At 36.2% G+C, this 22,370-nt stretch overlaps 2 protein-coding genes across 2 annotated transcripts; both read left to right on the top strand.

Moving 5' to 3' along the window:
• The first annotated feature begins 494 nt into the window (after positions 1 to 494).
• LOC126969057 (hydrocephalus-inducing protein-like) lies at positions 495 to 5,766 on the top strand. Its single transcript, XM_050814350.1, has 6 exons — positions 495 to 604; positions 1,529 to 1,711; positions 3,539 to 3,747; positions 4,838 to 5,075; positions 5,400 to 5,604; positions 5,688 to 5,766. The coding sequence occupies exons 1-6, from the start codon at positions 556 to 558 to the stop codon at positions 5,758 to 5,760; spliced, it is 957 nt and encodes a 318-aa protein (XP_050670307.1). The 5' UTR covers positions 495 to 555; the 3' UTR covers positions 5,761 to 5,766.
• Positions 5,767 to 9,601: 3,835 nt separating this feature from the next.
• Positions 9,602 to 16,060, top strand: LOC126969174 (hydrocephalus-inducing protein homolog). Its single transcript, XM_050814494.1, has 9 exons — positions 9,602 to 9,837; positions 9,913 to 10,181; positions 10,268 to 10,707; positions 10,784 to 10,969; positions 11,053 to 11,122; positions 11,218 to 12,020; positions 12,100 to 12,270; positions 13,535 to 13,717; positions 15,833 to 16,060. Exons 1-9 carry the CDS (start codon positions 9,758 to 9,760, stop codon positions 16,058 to 16,060), a joined length of 2,430 nt encoding a protein of 809 aa, XP_050670451.1. The 5' UTR covers positions 9,602 to 9,757.
• Positions 16,061 to 22,370: the final 6,310 nt, after the last annotated feature.

The raw sequence follows: 22,370 nt of genomic DNA, 5'->3' as shown, positions 1-22,370 counted from the left end.
TCATATACAGGGTGTTATCGTTAAGTGTCGACTATTCCGTTGTTATTAACTATTGTACAAATATTAAAAAAACATTAAACTGACTTCCAAATCAGTAAAATGACATCGATAACTTTTTAAAAGTCAAATGAGAAGTATCCAAATTTTTTAAATTAATCACTCCACTTCACTACGGTGCCCTTCAGAACGAAGCACAATAATGCTTACACATTACTGCTTCACGACAGAAATAGGTGCCGTTGTGGTACCCATAATCTAGCCGGCATCCTGTGCAAAGGAGCCTCCCACTGGTAAAAGCTTATGTTATTAGAAGAACGATGAGAAGCACAAGTAAAAATGAAGTAGGTTTCCGTAGATAACCTAATAACCTTAAATTGTAATTACCATAAACTACCTTAAACTCAAATTAATTCCCGCCTTAACAAAATCTACACGACATTTAAGAATATAAATATGTAATTATCTCAATATATTTACAGTCCATTTACGGTGCAGCCCAAGTGTGCTTATTTGAATGCCACTGAAAAAGTTAATGTTAGAATTACATTTAAGACAATGCGATTGGGCAATACAAATGGAATTTTGAACGCTGTGTTTGAAACAGGTATATAAATGATTTTCTTACTTATCTGATTGAGCTTGATACCTTCCCCTAATGATTAATACTCCGTTTATATGCGTCAGCACATCGTCTCGTAAAACTGGCCTCTAAATAAAGCGAAAATTAAAAGTTCATAAACTTGTCGTTGCTGTTTGTGTAAATGTTTTCAATATACAGCGTGGTCTGCTTTACTGTAATCATAAAAAAATAAATCCAAAAATAAAAATACACCTAAAAATTTACTAGGTAAATCAACTTTCCATAATATCATTTCGTGTTTCGGAACATCCTGTAAGTAATCTAGTAGTCGCGAGCTATCGTAGGCACTGAAACCTACTTTTTCCACGCCGCGCCGTAGCCGTCATAACGCATAGGTGAAGAGTCAGTCAAAGTTCTTTATTTGCCAGAAACATTCGCAAGTAAAGTTGTTACAAATTTAAGAATTTAGTTGTGTGAATTTATACAGTTCGGCAGATCTTTCGTCTTGACAGACATGCAAATATTTCAGTGGTTTCGTTTTGTAATATTCCTAGCCGTTCCCGCCCGCTTCGCTTGTTTAAATTAAAAAGGAAATATATTAAATAATATTCATCTTATTACAAATACAATAAAAAAATAACACAAACCATCTAGAATGAATGTTTCGTTTAGTTTCATGTCGATACGATCAGTGGCTTAGGCGTGATCGAGCCTCAAACAAAGACCATTTTCATAAATAATATATAGATAAACTAACTAAATTTAATTTGACCAACGAAAACCTAAAAGACCGTACAATATACACGTAAGGGTGATTAAAAAAAATATTTACTTTAATTTTTATTTTTTTTTATGATTACGGTTAGTTAGCCGTGTTTTCATTTAATGTCGCCATTTTAACGTCACGCTGTATATTACATATTAATGAAATAAATATTTTTATGACAGGGGAAAGATTTAAAATCGAACTGTTGGGATCGACTTTTACCGTGAGCGTGGAGTTGGAGAAACAAGTTGTAAGATTTTTCGAGATCTACAACACAATGGTGGAGCAGCAGACATTTAAAATTAAGAACAAATCTGATCATGAGCTCACTTACATGTGTATGAAGAACGAGAGTGTCTACCATGGTAATATTATACATATTATATCATATTTTTTATGGAAAAGGAGGACAAACGAGCGTACGGTTCACCTGTTGTTAAGTGATCACTGCCGCTCACATTCTCTTGCAACAGAGGATTCACAGCGTTGCCGGCCTTTAAAGAAGGTGTAAGCGCTTTTTTTGAAGGTTTCATTGTTTAAGCGCGTTTCATGTCGTATCGTCCCGGAAACACCGCACAAAGAAGCTCATTCCAAAGCTTTGTAGTACGTGGATGAAAGCTCGATGAAAACCGCACTGTGGATGACCGTCACACATCATACGGTGGGGATGATATCCTAACTTGTGGCGTGTCGTGCGAAGGTGGAATTCGGCGGCTGAAACAGCTCTTCGGAACACCCCCCGTGATAAATGCGGTAGAAGACACACAATAAAGCGACGTCTCTACGCAACGCCGAGTAATCCAGCCGTTAACAGAGTACTGGATCCCCGTCAATTCAAGCTGCTCTGCGTTGCAAGCAATACTCCGTGTGAGGCCAGACCTTCGCTTTGTAGAGCACTAGAATGTAGGCCGGCTTGAAGTTATTGCCTTGCTCTATTAATGAAAATATAGTTTCCGGTTAAGTAACCACCAGCGTGTCATATACTAAAACAGTCTCCGTAACACGTTGCTTATAGCATAAGTATTATCGGTTCAGAAGCTTTCGCAGTATAACTGAATAAAATAATGGATCTCCATTTAGTATAGATTATAATGATAATATAGTACAGGAGGCAAATAGGAAAAAACCTTTACTCATCTGTAATGGTTGAAAATAATTTTATATTAAATTTAATGTATTTAAAATAGATTTCAATAAGCTGTCCAACTTCGCTTTCTACTCTGATCGTAGACATAAAGTATTACAACCAGTGCCCAAACTTATAAGGCATTGGATATTCACATATTTATGATCATGTTGTTTTTCCAGAAGGGAAACCTCTATGTATTAATACGTAATCGATGGTCAAGATGTGTGTTTTGTCACTATCTCTGGAATTGTGTGTAAAAGAGACAAAATACTCTTCATTACGGATTACACATTGAGACGCCTTTCTTATTGAAGAGGTGGATAAACGACCTGTCCTAAATACTGGTCACACACACAGGGAGGGGTGGTGACACCAGTGGTAGGCGCCTTTGCACAGGATGCCAGTTAGATTATGGGTAACACAACGGTGCCTATTTCTGCCGTGAAGCAGAAATGTGTAAGCATTATTGTGTTTCGGTCTGAAGGGCGCCGTAGCTACTGAAATTACTGTGCAAATGAAACTTAACATCTTATGTCTCAAGGTGACGAGCGCAGTTATAGAGCTGCTCAGAATTTTTGGGTCTTTCCAGAATCTTGAGTGGCACTGCATTGTAATGGGCAGGGCGTATCAATTATCATCACCAGAACGTCCTGCTCGTCTGGTCCCTTATTTTCATAAAAAAATGTGATTACTGCAGCTCCTACTGTTTTATAAGATCCGCAATAAAAGCTCACAAATGTATTCAAAAACCGAAAACCCACCTTAAAGGCCGGCAACGCATCCTTTGACCTCTGGTGTTGCGAATGTACATGGGCGCTTGCCTCACCACTCTCCATCACGCGATCGTCTTGCCCATTTCCCCCCTCTTTGGATAAAAGACACATTCGTGGAATCGAGACGAAAGAATTTAGGTGAGAGTTAACGGTTCTAGCTATTGAGCCACCGACGTTTCTAAGCGCTTACTTGAAAACACACCTCAAAGTTTCTATAACGGGCAGCGATTCTATACGTTTACTATTTGTCAGGTATATAAATATGTTTTAAAATTTATGTCTTTATTCAGATTTCGAAGATAAAGTTAAGTTGGCAACTGTTTTTTATACTACAAAAGAAACTGAATCGTTAAAGACGGCAAAACTAGTTGAATATGATGTATTGAGTAGCAGTGAACATGCTCGGGTCTACACACGTATACTGCAGGACGAAATTCAGGCCTTAGTCGCAGACGAAACTCTTCAGCATCAAAATAAGCATTTTTCTCTAACACCCGGGGTGCGTAATGACTTTATATACAGCGTGGCGGTTCAATGGTGACATTAAATGAACAGTGGGAGGTTGCTTTGCACAGGATGCCGACTAGATTATGGGTACCATAACGTAAGCATTTTTGTGTTTCGGTCTGAAGGGTGCCGTAGATAGTGAAATCATTGGGCAAATGAGACTTATTATGTCTCAAGGTGACGAGCGCAGTTATAGTGCAGCTCACAATTGTTGTGGTTTTTCAAGAATCCTGAGCGGCACTACTTGTAATGGGCAGGGCGTATGAATTACCATCAGCTGAACGTCCTGCTGGTTACGTCCCTTATTTTCATAAAAAATATGTAGAGCTATTTAAGCGTAATCATAAAAAAAAAATTAAAAAATAAAATAAAATAAATGAATTGTTGAAGTTTTTAACAAAAAAACTATAAGTGCGTTAAGAAAACAAAATTTTATTCACCTTAACGTGGGCGCTATTCACCTGAGAGTTCTGACGGCAAAGGCGCGGCGTGGAAAAAGTAGGTGCCAGTGCGCAGGCTAGGTCGCGGCTACTAGATTACTTACAGGATGTTCCGAAAAGATGTTATAGAAAATTGGTTTATTTAGGTGAATTATATATTATTTCCGAAAGATGGACTGATGATCTGGTCAAGATCGCCGGAATACGTTGTATGAAGACAGCGCAGGACCGATCGTCGTGAAAATGTTTGGGGGTGGCCTATGTCCAGCAGTGGCCGCCTTTCGGCTGATGATGTTTTTTTTTATTTTTGAATTAATTTTTTTATGATTGGATAGCTGGCTTTATCGTTCATTTATTGTCGCCACTGTAGCTCCACACTGTATTATATTAGAAATTGTAGTAGTTATTAGTAATTATAAAGTAATAAAATTTGAAAAACAAAATTTTATAACGAGGCGTTTCTCGAACGGTTCGCTCAGTTGGTTAGAGCACCGGCACGGAACGCCGGAGTTCGTGGGTTCGAATCTCGCATCGTTCATAAAATTTTATTTGTGTATTAATCCTAGAAGTGAGGGTTATCACTTTAAAAACATAACATATTGTTTAATTATAAAGTAAAGTAATATATTTGTAATTCATCAGCAAGGTAAACTGTGGCCAAATCAGACGACCGAACTAACTATCACATTTTCGCCGAAAGAAATTGGAGAATTGTCTACAATAACCTACTTAGACATCGACGGTGTCAATGAACGACTGCCGCTAAAAATTGTTGGAACATCGTTGCCGCCGTCAATAACTCTAAATTTAGAAACATTGGACATGGATTGCGTTTACATAAACAAGACGTACAACTATGAAATCGTTTGCACGAATAAAGGTTTAACAGAAATTAGCTTTTAAAATTGGACGTGGTTCCTAAAAAAGTTCCAAGCCACAAACATCACATTTTAAGGAATTCGTGTTTAAAGTTTAATATAGAGTATTCCATACATGTGGGTTGGGCTACTAAGTCACGATGTTATTTAAAGAGTGACAGTAGGGCTGCCATTTTTTGTGAGTCCGTTATATGAATCATGTGACCAGTTTTGTGTTCTTAACTCAATTTCGACATGATTGTGGCTTGGAATGTTTTTCTGGAATTACGTCCAATTTTAAAATATAATCTTTGGTCTTAGATTTATTTACTCTGTTTACCTTTTAGGTCATATAAATGGAGTTATACTTTATAAGAGCGTTGCTCCTCTGTTTGGAAGTTCCATAACTTGCACGCCCCAAATGCACTGTCTTCGTCCTAATGAGAAAGGCAGTTTTGCTGTGTCCTTCTGCAATTCTAACCAGGGTTCATTCTTTGAGGAGATAAATTTTTGGATACGCGATACTGACGTTGTCCATAAAGTATATCTGAAGTAATAACTATTCTGCACTAATAATCATATAATGTTTATTACTAACATTGTCTAGTTACTTTATTGAACGATTTTTTTTTCAGAGGCGTAGTTATATATCCTTCGTTGATGTTCAGTATTCCCTGCTTGGACTTTGGGTTGGTTAGCTTAGGTTAGAAAAAAAAATTACAAAGTAAATTTGTTGAAAGGCTTAAATTTCTTTCTAACATTTTTTTCTCATTAGGTATACCTAAAACAATGAATGTGGAAGTTATAAATGAGTCCACTGTTCAAGTCGATGCAAATGTAGCGATATCATCGGATGGTCCAGAAATAAGCAGTATAACATTGGAAGATTATTCAGTTGCTGGATATCCTAAGCCCATGATTCCCCAGTGGCCAAAAGAGTTCAACATCTACCCACAAAAGATTCGTATGGAACCTGAATCGCGAATCACTATAATGGTATGACATAGTTTATTTTTACCATGATTTACTATTTGTAGTAACTTAAGTTTTTGAGATTCAGTTCTGTTTGATTATATGATATAACGTTAAGTGTTAAATTTTATTCAATTTTTAATGTATAATTTTCTTTAGGTCACATTAACAGCTAACCTTATCAGAGCTAATCAGACATCGTTAGAATTGGAATTGCACAAGTCAGATAGTCCACCGATCATATTACCTGTGATGTTCAATGCAATGGTGCCGACATTAACACCAGCTCCGGACATTAAACTACGCGCGTGCTTCTTAGAATTTCCATACAAATATGAAATATTGATATCGAGTAACGATTATTGGGGATATTTTACAGTAGCCAGGCCTGAGGTACAGAATTTTTGTTCTTAATTATAATCGCGAATAAGATCGTAAGGACAATAACGATTATTTTATCAGTGCAGCAAATATAGTTCCAAAATTTCCTTCTTTAAATAGCAGCTTCGAGCATTTCTCTGCGTATAACGTGAAGCTGCCAAATAATTGTGGATCCAGTACGCTGGGAAAGGCTCGATGTCGTAGAAAAGGGGCATTAGTTTCTGTGTCGTACCCGTTGTAACCACGAATAGAAAATACAAGTGGTAGTGCCACTCAGTTATGTATCGCAATTATGCTGAGGTCTGCAACTATAGGAAGTACTAGGTATAGGAATTTGAAAAGTTAAAAGCGTTCTCCAGCGATGAAATGCCGAACTTTTTGTTAGGTATTCGAATTGGATTCATAGTTGGGGAAATGTCTGAATTAATTTTGACAATTATTATAATATCTACATTTACACAGTCATTCATAAGTTGTACTAATATTTAATTTTGAATAACTATTAAATGGCTTTTTGCCAAATTCGTATTTACAATTTGTAGCCAATTATAATTATCATTTTATGTGTATTGCAATAACACTTTAATTAGGAAACCTGTGAGTTTTGTAGCCCATAGGTAGGGCATATCTTCCGCTTGTATTTTCTAGTCCATTCTTGAAGCGCACACTTAGCACGGTATTTTCAATAGAGCTTATCTACTCGACTAAATAAATACATTGCAAGAAACGTGTCTACGTTCTACACCATCCTCACAATCGAGATGCGTGTTGCTCATCTTTAATTTGTCATCCAGGTTATTTTATGCTTTTACCTCTGATTGTTTTACATAGTTTCTACATAAATCTTTATAAACTATACGTCTTATCTCGATATTTTCATAAAAAATATATTTCAGGAGCCATCTCTCCTAGACGTTGACGTTGAAAGTAAGGAGGGCTTCATACAGCCAAATAGTACAATAAGCCTGCTGGCTACTATTAAAACCGAAGTGTTAGGTGAACATGAATACATTATTCGGTAAGTGAATTAAACACATACCCTTCTTTTATATAATATAACTAGCTGACCCGACAGACGTTATTCTGTTAGTAATAAAAATAACTCTTGCGGGTGGAATTTGGTTTTTAGCTGACCTCTACTTGGCGATAGGCATACCTAAGTACCAACCTACAAAATTTCTCTTTCAAAAAGTCTTTACTCCTTATGGTTGTACAGATATCGTGATGAGTCAGTACATAGGTGGAAATCCTTTATATATATAGATGATATTATAATAATATTATGATAATTTAACTTTCACATATATCTTTTAAATAATGACGTTATATTGAGTTGCTGATTTAATTGTATTCTAAAATCACACATATTATTAACTACTTCTATTTTGTTTCTTATAAAATGGCTATGTATATTAGGGGCCATCCATAAAATATTACGCCACATGAATTTCATGATTTTGTGACCCCTCCCCCGTCCTTGTCATAGCTGGTCACATTTGTGAGACCGCCCCAACAAGTGTGATGTCACATATTTTTTAACTTTACATTTTTTTTTATTTCCATTTAAATTCAGTTTTCTTTGCAACTCTTTGACTTTAGATTCCACTTCACTTTCAATATTATCACTACTTTTCATGCCTTTCCGTAAAGTGTTAGCTTCTACTTGAAGACTTTGTTTTTTTTTATCAGCATAAGTATGCATCAAATAGCTGGCGGTAAATATTTCCTAAATCACTTTGTTTTGTTCATTTTAAAAGTGTGTTAATGCGATTTGATTTATATGTTAAAACAACGTGATGTCACAATATTCGTGACCCCTCCCCGCCACTTGGCACACTTCATCGACCCTCCTCCCTCCCTCGTTACGTGTGACGTAAATTTTGGATGACACCTTGCTGAAAGTTACTAATATTTTTTTTCTAGCTTAAACCTCTTCGGGTTATCAACACCTGTAGAAATATGTCATATCTATGGTTGTGGAGTAAGACCGATTGTAACCTGCACGCCTGTCGCCCTGCATTGGGGACAAGCTAAATTGCTTACAAAATCATACAGAACACTACTATTGTGCAATGATTCGCCAGTTGTTGTCAACTTCAAAGTGTTTTTAGTGAGTTAATGTTTTGTTTTTGGTGTTTTATTTTTTAATCATACTTATGACATTAATTGTTTTTCTTGTATTCTAGTTAAACCGTGATAGCCGGTGGCAAATATATCCAGCAGAAGGTCATATTGAGCCGGAATCGGAGACAGAATTGCAACTATGCCTTTATTTAGTAGATGCAGACACTTATACAAATAAAGCGATTGTTCAATTAGAAAAAGTGAAGGATATTGTGAGCAATTTTATTTATTTGTAGGCACCTATTCAATAGTAGTAGGCACCTGTTTGAAGACGAAGGTTTTCAACCAGTGTGTGTTGCCCGTGATGGCTTACAGTACGCAGACGTGGTCGCTAACTATGGGCTTGATGAGAAAACTCATGGTCGCTCAGAGGGCTTTCCCTGCGAGATCGAATCAGAAATGAGGAGATCCGTAGGAGAACTAAAGCCACCGACATAGCACAAATGATTGCAAACCTGAAGTGGCGGGGCACATAGCTCGACGGACAGATGGCCGATGGGGCAGAAAAGTCCTCGAATGGCGACCACGTACCGGAATACGAAGTGTTGGTAGGCCCCCCACAAGATGGACCGACGATGTGGTCAAGATCGCCTGAATATGTTAGATGATAATAAAGGATGAAGAAGTAAGAAAAAGGATGGATTATATTAACAAAATTGTTCTCTGCAACTTTTTAACCCCTGCAGGAGGCTCTCATCTTCAGACAGGATCTTTATTATCTCTTCTTGTGGAAATCCGGCAGATTATATATTAATTGTTATTTAGTAACTATTTCCCACAAATCAAGAAAATTCAAACGCAAAGTCAATTCTTTTTCTAACAACAACTAAGTGCAGTATAATCAAATCGTCTGATTTCATAAATGCACTTTTTATAAATTATACCCACCTAACTTTAATTTGAGTCTCTTTAGAATTTCTGGCGATCTAATATTTTTACTAATCTGATCAGCTACAGAAATTGCACGGTCCCAGTACACGGTAAGGTAGGATAATATACCCCTACCATATATTATATAGTATCCTTTCTTATGATAACTGCCACGATTAAGTAAATCCCAAAATCTCCTCTTCGGCACCCCCATTATAACTACAGCAAACTAATTTAAATATAGGTGGTTCCTTTGTCAGCAACTGGAGTTGGGACAAGTATAACCGTTGGAGATTCAAGAGACAAAATTGAACTTGGACGCCATTTTACGAGAATTCCCTTAAATTGTAAAGTGATAATGGAAAATTGTGGCACTCGATTGCATGCTCTTGAATGGAGTGAACACTATAAGGCACCAAAAACTAAACAACAAGCTACGTAAGAATCAAACTTATCAAAATCTTGTTGTATTTAAAATTATATTCACTGACTGATCAAATGTATCTTTTATAGTAGTGGATTTTTTAACTTGGACCCAAGAAATTTTAAAATGGCAGCAGGAGAAAAAATGGAACTGTCCATTACTGGCTTATCATATAAAGTAGCAACTGTTAAAGAAATGTGGTATTTAGTTGGAAGTGTCGAGGGCATAAATAAAAAGGAACTTCTACTAGAATGTCTAGTTATAGCAGAATTCGTTGATCCAAAAATTGAGATATCTTCGAATATAATAGATTGCCAATATGACTATGGACCTTATAGTGAATATTACAAATTAACAGGTCCGATTATAGAATTAATAATCAAGATATATTAATAGTAATAAGTATAGTTGGAAGACTCCTATAATGTGTTTTGTACTTTTCAGATATCGTTACAATAAAAAATGTGTCTAAATTACCTTTAGACTTCGACATAAGTGTTAAGCCTCCATTTGCTATGATTCACAAAGGATCGTATAAAGTATTACAAAAAGACTTAAATCTCTGTGGATGTATATGTTACAACAAATCTGATTTAAATATATCAAATATGTTATCAGTATCTGGGCCTTATCAATCAAAAGTTTTTACTGACTTCTTAACACAAAAACCTGTGGACCCATTGAGAAATGAACCTTTACACTTCTTTCAAGATATATACAAAATTAAACTAGCTTTTAGTTTAACGCACGCAATAGAGGAACGGTTGGATGATCAGGAAACTATGAAAATACAAGTTTTATTCGATACTACAAAACATACAACCCTTAAATCACGCGTTTATTGTGATTTAATGAAAATCAAATTTAAAGGACATAAGAATAAAGTATGAAACACAAATCGCTTTAATGAATATAAATTCAAAATACGATTTTTGTGCTAAAACTGAGTTGTGGTTTCAGGATGCTATCAAGTTGATTGGAAAAATTAATTTTCCTAACATGAGCATTCTTACACCGCGTGTGGATTTTCAGTGTGTTCTTAATGGTAGCATAGAAAGTAGAACTATAAAAATACAAAATGTTACTCCACTCCTTGTTTGCTATAGATTCAATTGGAAAAAGTACTCTATAACTGATACAAAAATGGTAAGAAACGAATCTTTTCAATTTACAATTATTATTATGATGAAATGTATAATACATAACTTTATTTCTGTGTTCATTTCCAGCTTGACATTCTTAAACAGGAAACTAAAGTAATTAATCAAAAATCGTCACCAAATGAAAGTGAAACAACAGGTAAATATTATATCAAATTAATTTTATGTCCGGTTACTATGTTGATTAACGGGTAAATATATAATTTTTAGATGCAGATTTGTACGAAATTTTAGCAAGCAGGACTCAAGCAATATCTATGTCGACTGCTGAAAATATGGATAAACTTGATAAAGTGAAAGAGCATCCAAGGGCAACAAGTACAGTAATAAAAGAATCTAGTATTTTAGCAATGACAATGGACCAGAATTTTGATGATCTTTCTAACAAACGATATATGATGATGAAAATAATAACGCCGATGATTGACGTGGAATATAATTCGCAATTCGAATGGATCCATAAATTTTCGAAGTTAAATAAAAGCAGCAGTACTTTGATAAGTGATGTTTTACAGTTATCGCCACATCGTGGCTTGTTGAAGCCGAATGAAATACAATACGTGCAAGTTATTTTCCGGCCTACGGTAAATATGAATATAAGAGCAGTACTAGAATGTGAAGTACTTGGAGGGCCGAATGAGACAATACAAGTAACGGGTCAAAGTTGTGATCTGATGTATAGGCTCAGTACGCAAAATATTAATTTCAAAATAAGATCTTTTCATGAAAACGCAATTGAGCAATTTACAATATCAAACATAGCACAACTTCCTTTCGAGTATACAACTTATTTGAACGAACCTAAATATGTCAATGCCTTACACGGAACCATTGTCAGTGTTGATCCGGATAAGAAAAAATTGGAGCCGGAGGAATATATAAATGTTAATATCGAAGTGAAGCCTGGTGCTATGGGTTACTTTAATAGTATATTTTTACTTGAAATAGGACATCTTCCGTTATTACCAATTGAAGTGTTTGGTTGGGGTGTAATACCCCAAGTTTATATAAGTTTACCTCGTCCAGAAATAGTAAAAGTAAATACTATTTTATATCTATATTTTATTTATTTTATAATCTATTATCTTCTATGCAACGAATATTTTACTATTCAAGCTGCATCCTTTGCTGGGATATCAAGCAATTCCATCACTTACCGAGGAGTACCTAGAAGCTGTGAGAGAAATTTTCATGAGAGTATCAACGGAACATTTAAATTCACCTTCCTTTGATAAATGTTTTGAAGATCCGATGTTCCAAAAGGAGTGGCACTTGTGTTCACCTTGGGTAATAGATAATCTCTTTTTACTTCTTCTTCGCTCCATAATAATATCGACTTCAAATAGAAAATAGGTCGGGGAAAAGTCTTTTCGTACAGAGTTTATAATTATACATGTAATTAAATCTCTGGCATTAACGAGAACACATTAAAAAAAGATTATTATTGTTGGGGAGCCTGTGAACGGCTAGATCACTTGGCGTTGCGTAGAGATGTCGCTTCATTGTGAGTCTTCTACCACATTTATCACGGGGAGTTTTCCGAGGAGCTGTTTTATCTGATTCCTGCCATCGAATTCCATCTTAGCTCGACACACCATAAGTTAGATTATAATCCCCACCATCTGGTTCCTCCACAATGATGTTTTCAAGGATTTTTCTTTCACGTACAATAAAGCTGTGGAATGAGCTTCCTTGTCCGGTGTTTCGGGGACGCTACGACGTGGGTACCTCCAAAAATACCTCGTACACCTTTCTTAAAGGCCGAAAATGCTCCTGTGATTCCTCTTCTCTTGCAAGAGTATTGGTTATCACTTAACACCCGATGATCGGTACGCTTGTTTCCCCTCCTCTTCTATAAAAAAAGAATAAAGCTACAAGTTACAAGACCAGAATAGAATGGATGTGGTCTTTCAACATCACCATAAGGATAGACCACACATATTTCTAGCCACTCATAATGCATACGCCATACAGCCCTGACCTTTCCTTGACCTTCAAATTTCCGACTAAAATTCTCTTGGCAAAACAATTCTAATGAACAAAATGACACATATAGTATAAGTAATTAAATATAAAGAAAATATCGAGATAATTATGAACTTAAACTCAAGAGTTTAAGTCAAAAATACAAAGATACTTTTTCGCCAACATATTATTATAGGTAGGTAAAAGTAAACCATTCAAAAATATTTAATCACTACATTACCAATAGTTTCATTATAAGAAATATTTACTAGGAATCTCTTAATCAAAGAATGATATTCATAAATGGTTGGAAGAATTTTGTTTGTTGCAAATGAGACTTAACATCTTATGTCTCGAGGTGAAGAGTGAAACTGTAGTGCGCTCAGAATGTTAGGTTTTCCAGAATTCTGAGCGGTACTATGTTGTTATGGGCAGGGCTTATCAATTACCATCAGCTGAATGTCCTGCTCGTCTCGTCCCGTTGTCATAAAAAATATCAATGTAGCATGTATACAACACCACTAATGTTACTTTCAATTTCAAATCAAGTTCATAAGATTAACTATAAGGTTCTTTTCCATTTCAGGATGCATATCCATCAATCTTCGATATTGAATTGGCTATTGAAAGAATGTTGGTGATCAATCATGTTGAATTGCATCCAGAAATACTTAATACGTTCTTCACAGCTTCCAAACAGGTCCCGATACCCGGGTTTCTTACGACGCCGTATGTGATTGACTATGGAGTGGTCATAACTGGCAGTACCGTAAATATTCCTTTTAATCTATTAGCGCTACTTCCTATTATAATGTTGCACTAGAGACATTTAGCATATAAAATGATTGGAACTTAACCATTACTATATATTTTATATAATGCCCTCGTCTTAACATAGTTTATTATTTGTAATTATTTATGAACGTGGCTCAATATCAATCAAATAAATTGCTTGGAATTTTACCTTTTACTATTTGTAGTGTATTAACATCTAGTCTGAACTGAGTATGTGTTAACAATAACGGTCATTGTCACTGTTATGACATCGACAGTGACATTAACCGTGTGACGTTGAGTGCTATGTAAGGAATGCACAGTACAGCAGAAGGTAGGGATGGCGATTCTTTTCAAAAAAGATCGATTTTTAAATCTATTCGAATCGTAATTTGATAAATCGATTCATAAAAAAATCTTAGTCTAAAAAATCGACTTGAAAAAAATCGATTTTTTTCCAATTTGTATTTACAATGGAAATATAATCCATTTTATGAAAAACAAGAATGATACCATAATAAACTATCTCTGGGATCTTTTATCAGTAAAATCAGGATTTTTTTAGTTCAGGGAATTCGATAATTACAATTATTTTTATTACCATATCAAAATATCAGATCAGATATAAAAGAAGACATTTATTTTTGTTCCTTCTTTTGCTATTCTAATAATAGTGGTCTGTAGATGAAACTTCAATTTGCTTCTATAATTTGTACGACGAGGCTGTTGACTATGAGCAGCGCGATCAGCGATTCAACATGATACGTCCGTCCTCCGTGGTCGATCTCGTGAATGCCCCCCGCGATTCTTCTTCAAACCGGTCACTCAACTACCTATCGCTTGAGCCGCGCACCGTCCACGTCCACTCGATTCAAATGCTTTAATATTCGATATATAACTTTACAAAATTTAAGCAATTTATGATTGTCGTGCACAATTTTCTAAATGTATTTGTTACAACATAGCTTATAGATAACATAGCTTATAGTTTTTAATGCTTCATATCTAAGCTTTTTAAAAACAACAATCTGTCAAGTCGATGATCCTATGATACTCATATACATCACGGCTATTGAGTGAACATGGTGATAAATAGAGTTTTTTTGTTCTTGCCAATAAAGTATAGGATCATACTTTAGGTGCACAACTGCCTGTGATAAATAGTGTTTAAACTCTTCCTTTAAGCCTTAACTTTCCAGTGCAAGTGCAAGTATTATGTGTAGAGAGTTGCTTTTTAACAAACAACTTATGAAAATCCCAAATTCCTTCTTCTAAATCAGTCCCTTCTATTGCGTTGAATTCTTCACTATTATTTTGTGGAAGTTGTTGCTGTGATTGAATATCTAAAATTGAAGTATTTATTCTATTTATTGCTCGAGAACAGGCTACTTGATCAGCAAAGTGATTTTTTTTAAATCTAGGATCTAAAATTGTCGCATCAGCTAACAAATGATTTTTTACCAAAACAGAAAAAATCGAAAGTCGATGTTCAAGGGTAAAATATCGATTCACTGAATGGATTCAGTACGACATATCGTTTTAAAAAATCGATTTATTTTGTCCGAGGAAACGATTCTTCGATTAATCGATTTGAGATCGACATCCCTAGCAGAAGGGCAGTTCTAATCGGCTGTCAGGTGCGAGGGGACGTTCCCAGGTGTAGTACTACATAGTAAAGATTAGTTGTTTCACTGGTGACCAAACTCGTCTTAAAATTGTTTACATCTTGCAATTGCTTAAGAACCTGGCTACTGAATAAATTCCCTGCAAGTTTCAAGAGCTTCTTTTATTTTTCTTTTCATGGACATTTCATTCATTTCTCTTCCGAAAAATATATAATGAGGAATCGTAGATGCGTACTCTAAGCGTAGGCGTACCTGATTAAAGAAACTTTATTCTCAAGAAGAATACAGAATTTACTTACATGAGAAATTTAACAATATGACAAATACACAATACTGTACTACGATTTTATGCAAAAACAAAGTGGATAGAAATGAAATAACAGCGTAAACATTATGATCAAGTGCACAGATGCTGACATTTAATAAGGAAGTTTGATTTAATATTTATAGAAGAATACGTATTTAGTACTTTTGTACATTTTCAGATCCAATGCTGCGTGGATATAATTAACTATGGCCCAATCGTCACCAAACTACATTTGGCTAAAGGAACCCATTTGCCTTCATGGCTAGGTCTAAAAATTTGCGGCAAATTGAATCCGGGCGAAACGGGAAAATTGGAAGCAACGTTTACACCGAATTCAACAGATTTTACTGAATTGGAACAGTTTGTTGAAACATCATTCAACATAGAGGTTTTGATTTGTTACTAATTAAGAACATCGAGCTTATTAAAATACTGTAAAATTTGTAGGTTATAATAATTCGATTATAAATATATATGATAGGGCAATGCCGGTCACATGGTCAGGATCTTCGTTGTTGTCCATTGTTGTGGGCATTTAACACGACAACAAGTCAAACACAGTCTTACCAACACACGGTACAATAATCAGCAAGAAACGTTTCACTTCACAAAGATATACACACATCAAAAAAGTCTAAGTAACATGCATGATATAACAAATTTACCATTATATTATCTAATTTCTGAGTCTTTATTCACTCAAAGTGCATAGGTATGTATTCTTTACGTCATGGAGTGACGTCATTTGACGGCAAATGAAATGCAAAGAGCTGTACGGATGTTGCAAGCGGGAAGTAATCAATATCAGGTATCTCGGCATTTTGGCATTCATAGAAGTGTTATTTGTCGTCTTTTGCACCGCTACAATATTACAAGGGAACCCGCTGAACAGCATTCAGGTCGTAAAAGGAGTACAACCACTCGGCAAGACTGCAAGACGCCAGCCGATGTTAACCGCTCGAGAGATTAGTTTGAGGCTACAAAATTCAAGTGGTGTTGATGTGAGTCTCCAAACTGCGAAATCGACTTCATGAGTATGGCCCAATCAGGTGCCCACATGAATGGTGTACAGAACATAGACCCAGGAACAATGGGATAAAATTATGAATTATCCGATGAGTCGCGATTCGGGTTTGGGCCTGATACAAGAAGGCAGCGAGTGTACCGTCGGCCTGGAAATACTGAAAGGCTCAGGTGCATTCAGGAAGTTCATCCATACAGCGGCTCAACAGTTATGGTATGGGCGGGTATTATGAAAAACAGGCGAACTGAGCTCGTTTTTGTAATTGGAAACATGAACGCTGAAAATTACGTTGAGCATATTCTCAGATCTTATGTCCATCCAATTGCACAAAACTTTGGCTCCGATTTTACGTTAATGCATGATAATGCGCGTTCACATACAGCAAGCGAACCAGTCAATACTTGGCATGGGAAAGCATCCGGGTATTGCCCTGGCCTGCACTATCGCCAGACCTCAACCCCATCGAGCACGCATGGGACATGCTCCATAAGATGACATAAACAGTCTCATTAATTCAATGAATAATCGTGGCTGACAAGTTCTGAATAGCAGAGGAGGCCATACTTTGTATTAAATTATCCTATTATTTCACAATAAATTCACTTTCTTTATAAATTTCAGTTTGTTAAAAAAATGTTTAGTTGCTTATGTACCTTAGTTTCTGCAGTATATTCTAATATTGATAATTTATGTTATTAAAAGAACTTATAAAGACAACAGCTGTTATTTTTACATCATAGGACCCTAAAAATATTATTTTAAAAATAAAATACAACGTTATAATGTGAAAAACCATCCTAAAATTTAAATTAGTACATGCTGCTTAGACTTTTTTGATGTGTGTATTATGTAGCAAGAATCTGGTGTTCCGGGTGTACACAACCGCCTCGCTCGATAGTTTTTCCCTGACTGCCCACTCGGTACTCGCCCGGTGCCCGCTCTCACCCGCATTCGCACCGCAGGCCGATCACACCCTAACTAAGACGACTCCTCTATGTATTGGTTTCTTGGCTCGACATTCTTGAGTACGACATATATAATATGAATCTAAATTTGCATCGCTTATAATTCTGTCTTACTTACATGCTATGATTATCTATACTCACACACGCGGCTGTAATGCGTGCAATAAGATTTTGTAGTAAAATAATGACACAAAATCATTGACATACAACAAACAACAAGACTCCCAATCGCCTATTAAAAGGTCGTCAAAAAAGTTCCGAGCGGCGTTATATATCGTAAATAGTTATATAACTTATTTCGTGAATAGTATTGTTCAAAGTTTATTGTATGCGCTCATTAGAAGCTCGGACACGAACACGAGGCAAGAACATTTTGCTTTAGCAATTGAAATGTAATTATTTAGCAAAATGATGAAAAAAAAGTCAAGTGGGTTACACAATTTTGTTAAATTAAGGGGGCACTTAGCTGAAATACGACACTCCACCCTTTTTAAGTTCGATATGCTGTTATTTGGACAGTTTGTCATTGCGTGGCGTTGTTTTCAAAGCGCGGTCTTAACCCAACTGAACGGATACTCAGCATAAGAGGCGCGTAGACAGAGTTTTGCTTGAGCAGAATAGTAGGCGAAAGCTAATTATCCTTTTGTTTGCTAAATGTAGATATAAATTATTGATTCCTTTTGTCTTATATTAGTTATCTTTATTACATGGAATGTTGTCTCGATTATATCCATGTATTTTTGCTTAATTTCAGGTTCCCTATGGTGTAACGATTCCTGTTCAAATAAAAGCTCTCTGTGCAGTACCATATTTAGCATCTAATATTCAAATATTAGACTTTGGATCTGTTAGATGTGGTGATAAAGTGATCAGTACTATTCCACTTAAAAATATGTATGTACGCAACGTTACGGTAAAATTTAAATATTAGGTCCTTACATATGAAATTGGCGTTTTGTATGGGAGGAACAAAAAGTCGAATATTTTTAAATATAATATATTTAATTAATCAAAGTATGAACCATTGTTTTCTATGCACTTTTGCCATCTAATATGTAGTTCATTGATCCCTTTACTAAAAAAACCAGTTGGGCGGGAATCAATAAAATCTGTGAAGGCGATTTGGACTGACCCCATCAGAATTAAATTTTTTCCCTTGCAAGAAGTTGTCCAAATTTCGAAAAAAATGGTAATCTGTTGAAGCAAGGTCCGGGGAGTACGGAGGATGTCTTAGACATTCCAATTGAAGCTCTCCTAATTTGGTAGCCGTCTGTTGTGCAGTGTGTGGTCTAGCGTTGTCGTGAAGTAGCAGTGGCGTGGAGCGATTGACCAGCCTAGGTTGCTTAGCCCCTAGCTTTTCCATCATGGTTTGCAATTGCTGACAATAGACATCAGCCGTAATAGTCTGGCCAGATTTGAGAAAACTGCAATGAACAATACCGGCACTAGTCCACCCAACGCTTACAAGTAACTTTTTTGGGGTTAATTTTCGCTTGGGGCAGGATTTGGCCGGCTGGCCAGGATCCAACCATTGCGCTGAGCGCTTCCGATTATCGTAAAGAATCCATAGTAATGATTTGGTTTAAAATACCTTCATTATTGTGCCGGTTCAGTAATGTAACGCAGCAGTCGACGCGCGTTTGCCGGTTTCAAGCTTTTTAATGTTCCCAATTTGCTTCAAGTGAATTAAAACAGTTTTATCACTAACACCGCAGCCTGCAGCTAACTCGGGCGTGGTTTGCGATAGATCCGCTTCCACAATAGCCTTCAATACTTCATTATCAACTTGGGTCTCAGGCCGTCCACGGGGCTTGTTCTGCAGGTCGAAATTTCCAGAACGAAAACGTTGGAACCAAAAACGAACTGTGTTTTCTTTTGCAACATGACCGCCATACACATCATTCACCCTTCGAGTCGTTTCCGCAGCACTAGTGCCACGGCGGAACTCGTACTCGTAAATAATGCGATACTTTAAGTTTTACATTCTGTAAAATGAGTGACGCAAACAGAAAAAAACAGATGAAAAAAACAAATGAATGACGGTCATGGAAGCACAAATACATGAGTAAATAGCTGTACAAATTTGAATTTGGAATTCCTTAACAAAGAGGAGAACATCGTGATTAAAGTGGTCAGTACGAAATACGCCAATTTCATATGTAAGGACCTAATATATTTTTTTATTAATTAAGGGGCTAACTTTGCGGGATTCCAATGCTATTGTGGTGGCGAAACACGTGAATAAAACTGAAGAAAACTCTAACATTTGAATATAAAGTATTTTTCAGTATAGAAAATAAATTTAGTAGAGAAATAAATTATAATAAATATTATTAAGAAAAAAAAACCAATGACGTTCTATACACATATAAGGACATATCACTCGCAGTCTGATAGTGGAACGGCAAACGTGTGCTTAAAGACAATGTAAGCACACTGTACTCTTTCGTCGTGTGGCGTAAAAAGTAACCTGAACTCTCGCCTAAACTGAATAAATAGTCCGGTCAATTTAGACATAAAATAGTGGTCAAATAACAAAATTCCCGGAAACCCAAAATATTGGTGGAGAGCTAAGGGCTTGGTACAGTGGTAAGCCCTTAGCTTTTTTTTTTGAGGTTATTTGCAGTGGCAAATAACCTCAAAAAAACCTCTGAAAATAATTTTTTTCAGAAGAGTACCATATAATATATAAAATAGACACAAATAGGTATTTATACTTGTCTGAAGTGCCTGATGTGTATATACGTGGCTTATATGTGCATATCATGTGTAATGTGACTCTTAGAATCGCGATATCTCACAAAATTATAAGGACTATTTTTGTAGATAATTTTAAAAACTGATAAAACTTACTGATTTTGAGAAAAATCCAAAAAAATCTCAAATTTAGATCTTAAATATATATATACTAGCTGACCCGACAGACGTTGTTCTGTTAATAATAAAAAAAAAACTGCGAGTGGAATTTCGTAAAATCCGTTCCAAATTTCAAGTCTCTACGGCTTATGGTTCCAGAGATATCGTGATGAGTGACTATATATGTGGAAATCTCTTATATATATTGACCGGACTTAAATGCTTAACATTGCTGCTTATTGACCAATAATATTTAAAATAACTGGAGTAAATGCGGCAATGTATATTATATAGCAGTCGAAGCTTATTATGATGTAATTTGAGGCATGTTCCATATATCTGATTTGTTTTTATACAACGACGTGATTTGAATATATGTATAGAACGTCGTTGAGAGTAATACATATACTTTAAATAACTTGTTTCAGTGGTAAACCGACATGCATTTGGTACGTCACGTTAAAAGTAAAGACGCCCGGACCCAACCCCTTGACAGTCCTTGAAAGTTCAGGAAAATATGACCCGGGCGAGGGTGGCTGGTTAAGTATAGCGTTCAAACCAACTATGGAGGTAAGTTGAATTTTGTTTCAGTGGTCATGGATTAGTACACACTACACAGTGGACACGCCCACACATCGGGATAGTGTGTGACCTATTTTAATTTGTCAATGTGTGTGTTAGCTAGTGGCTTAATTAGTGTCTAGAGTGGCTGACTGTTTTTTCTATGAGAATAAGGGACGAGACATAGGATGTTAAGTCTCATTTGCCCAGTAATTTAACTAGCTACGGCGCCATCAGACTGAAACACAATGCTTACACATTAGTGCTTTATAGCAGAAGTAGACTCTGTTGTGGTACCCATAATATAGCCAGCATCCACTGGTAAATGCCATTAGTGGAATCTTACGACACGCTTGGGCCTGGGTCTTCCCTTTTCTTTTTATGCTCCGGGAAAGCACACTAATTGCAAGTTTAAATAAATAATATTTAATTATTGTCGTTTTTAATTATAGATGCAGTACGATGGTTATTTGATTTTCAAATTTCACATGAATCCTATGAAATTGACCATTCCAGTCACAGGACAAGGGATTGTACCGCAAGTTCATGTTATTGGGCCAAATGTTAATTTTCCACCAACATTGCCGTGGGCGGAGAGAACTGACATATATTTTGGCTTGACTAACCCCTGTCCGTTTCCAATTGAGTTAATAATAGCACACAGTGACGTGTAAGTATGTTGTCGTATTCTAGGAAATAAGACCAAAAGGGGTTTGTACCTACCAAAGTTCAAAATCAATGTAACATCTAAATAATTAAACTGAACCACTATCATCATCATTATCAGCCGGAAGACGTCCACTGCTGGACAAAGGCGTCCCCAAAGATTTCCATGACGATCGGTCCTGCGCTGCCCTCATCCAACGTATTCCGGCGATCTTGACCAGATCGTCGGTCCATCTTGTGGGGGGCCTACCAACACTGCGTCTTCCGGTACGTAATCGCTAACTATGGGCCTTATGAGAAAGCTCATGGGGTTTCCCTGCGAAATCGAATCAGAAATGAGGAGATCCGTAGGAGAACCAAAGTTACCGACATAGTCCAAATGATTGCGAAGCTGAAGTGGCAGTGGGCAGGGCACATAGTTCGACGGACAGAAGGCCGTGTGGGCAGTAAAGTCCTCGAACCACTATATAGTAAACTAATTCAATTTCAAAATAAATTATACTGCTAAGCTTCTAATACTGACACAAGGATAAATTAATATTCGTACAAAAATTCAGAACAGAGTAACACCCTAACTCGTCAACGGTTGAAGCGGCAGTCAGTCGACACAAAAAAAATCAAATTTAAAATTTCTGTTGTAACTA

The sequence above is a fragment of the Leptidea sinapis genome, chromosome 17, assembly GCF_905404315.1.
Source record: "Leptidea sinapis chromosome 17, ilLepSina1.1, whole genome shotgun sequence".
Classification (NCBI taxonomy): Eukaryota; Metazoa; Arthropoda; class Insecta; order Lepidoptera; family Pieridae; genus Leptidea; species Leptidea sinapis.
This window is presented reverse-complemented; position numbering and strand designations above follow the sequence as displayed.

What these genes read in the sequence shown, in the direction of transcription:
- LOC126969057 (XM_050814350.1), top strand. Translation starts at nt 556, where the DNA reads ATGCGATTGGGCAATACAAATGGAATTTTGAACGCTGTGTTTGAAACA. An exon ending in AATCGTTTGCACGAATAAAG is followed by an intron (nt 5,076 to 5,399) that starts GTTTAACAGAAA and finishes TTTACCTTTTAG; the next exon opens with GTCATATAAATGGAGTTATA. An exon ending in GTCCATAAAGTATATCTGAA is followed by an intron (nt 5,605 to 5,687) that starts GTAATAACTATT and finishes TTTTTTTTTCAG; the next exon opens with AGGCGTAGTTATATATCCTT.
- LOC126969174 (XM_050814494.1), top strand. Translation starts at nt 9,758, where the DNA reads ATGGAAAATTGTGGCACTCGATTGCATGCTCTTGAATGGAGTGAACAC. An exon ending in TGAATATTACAAATTAACAG is followed by an intron (nt 10,182 to 10,267) that starts GTCCGATTATAG and finishes TGTACTTTTCAG; the next exon opens with ATATCGTTACAATAAAAAAT. An exon ending in GGCACTTGTGTTCACCTTGG is followed by an intron (nt 12,271 to 13,534) that starts GTAATAGATAAT and finishes TTTCCATTTCAG; the next exon opens with GATGCATATCCATCAATCTT.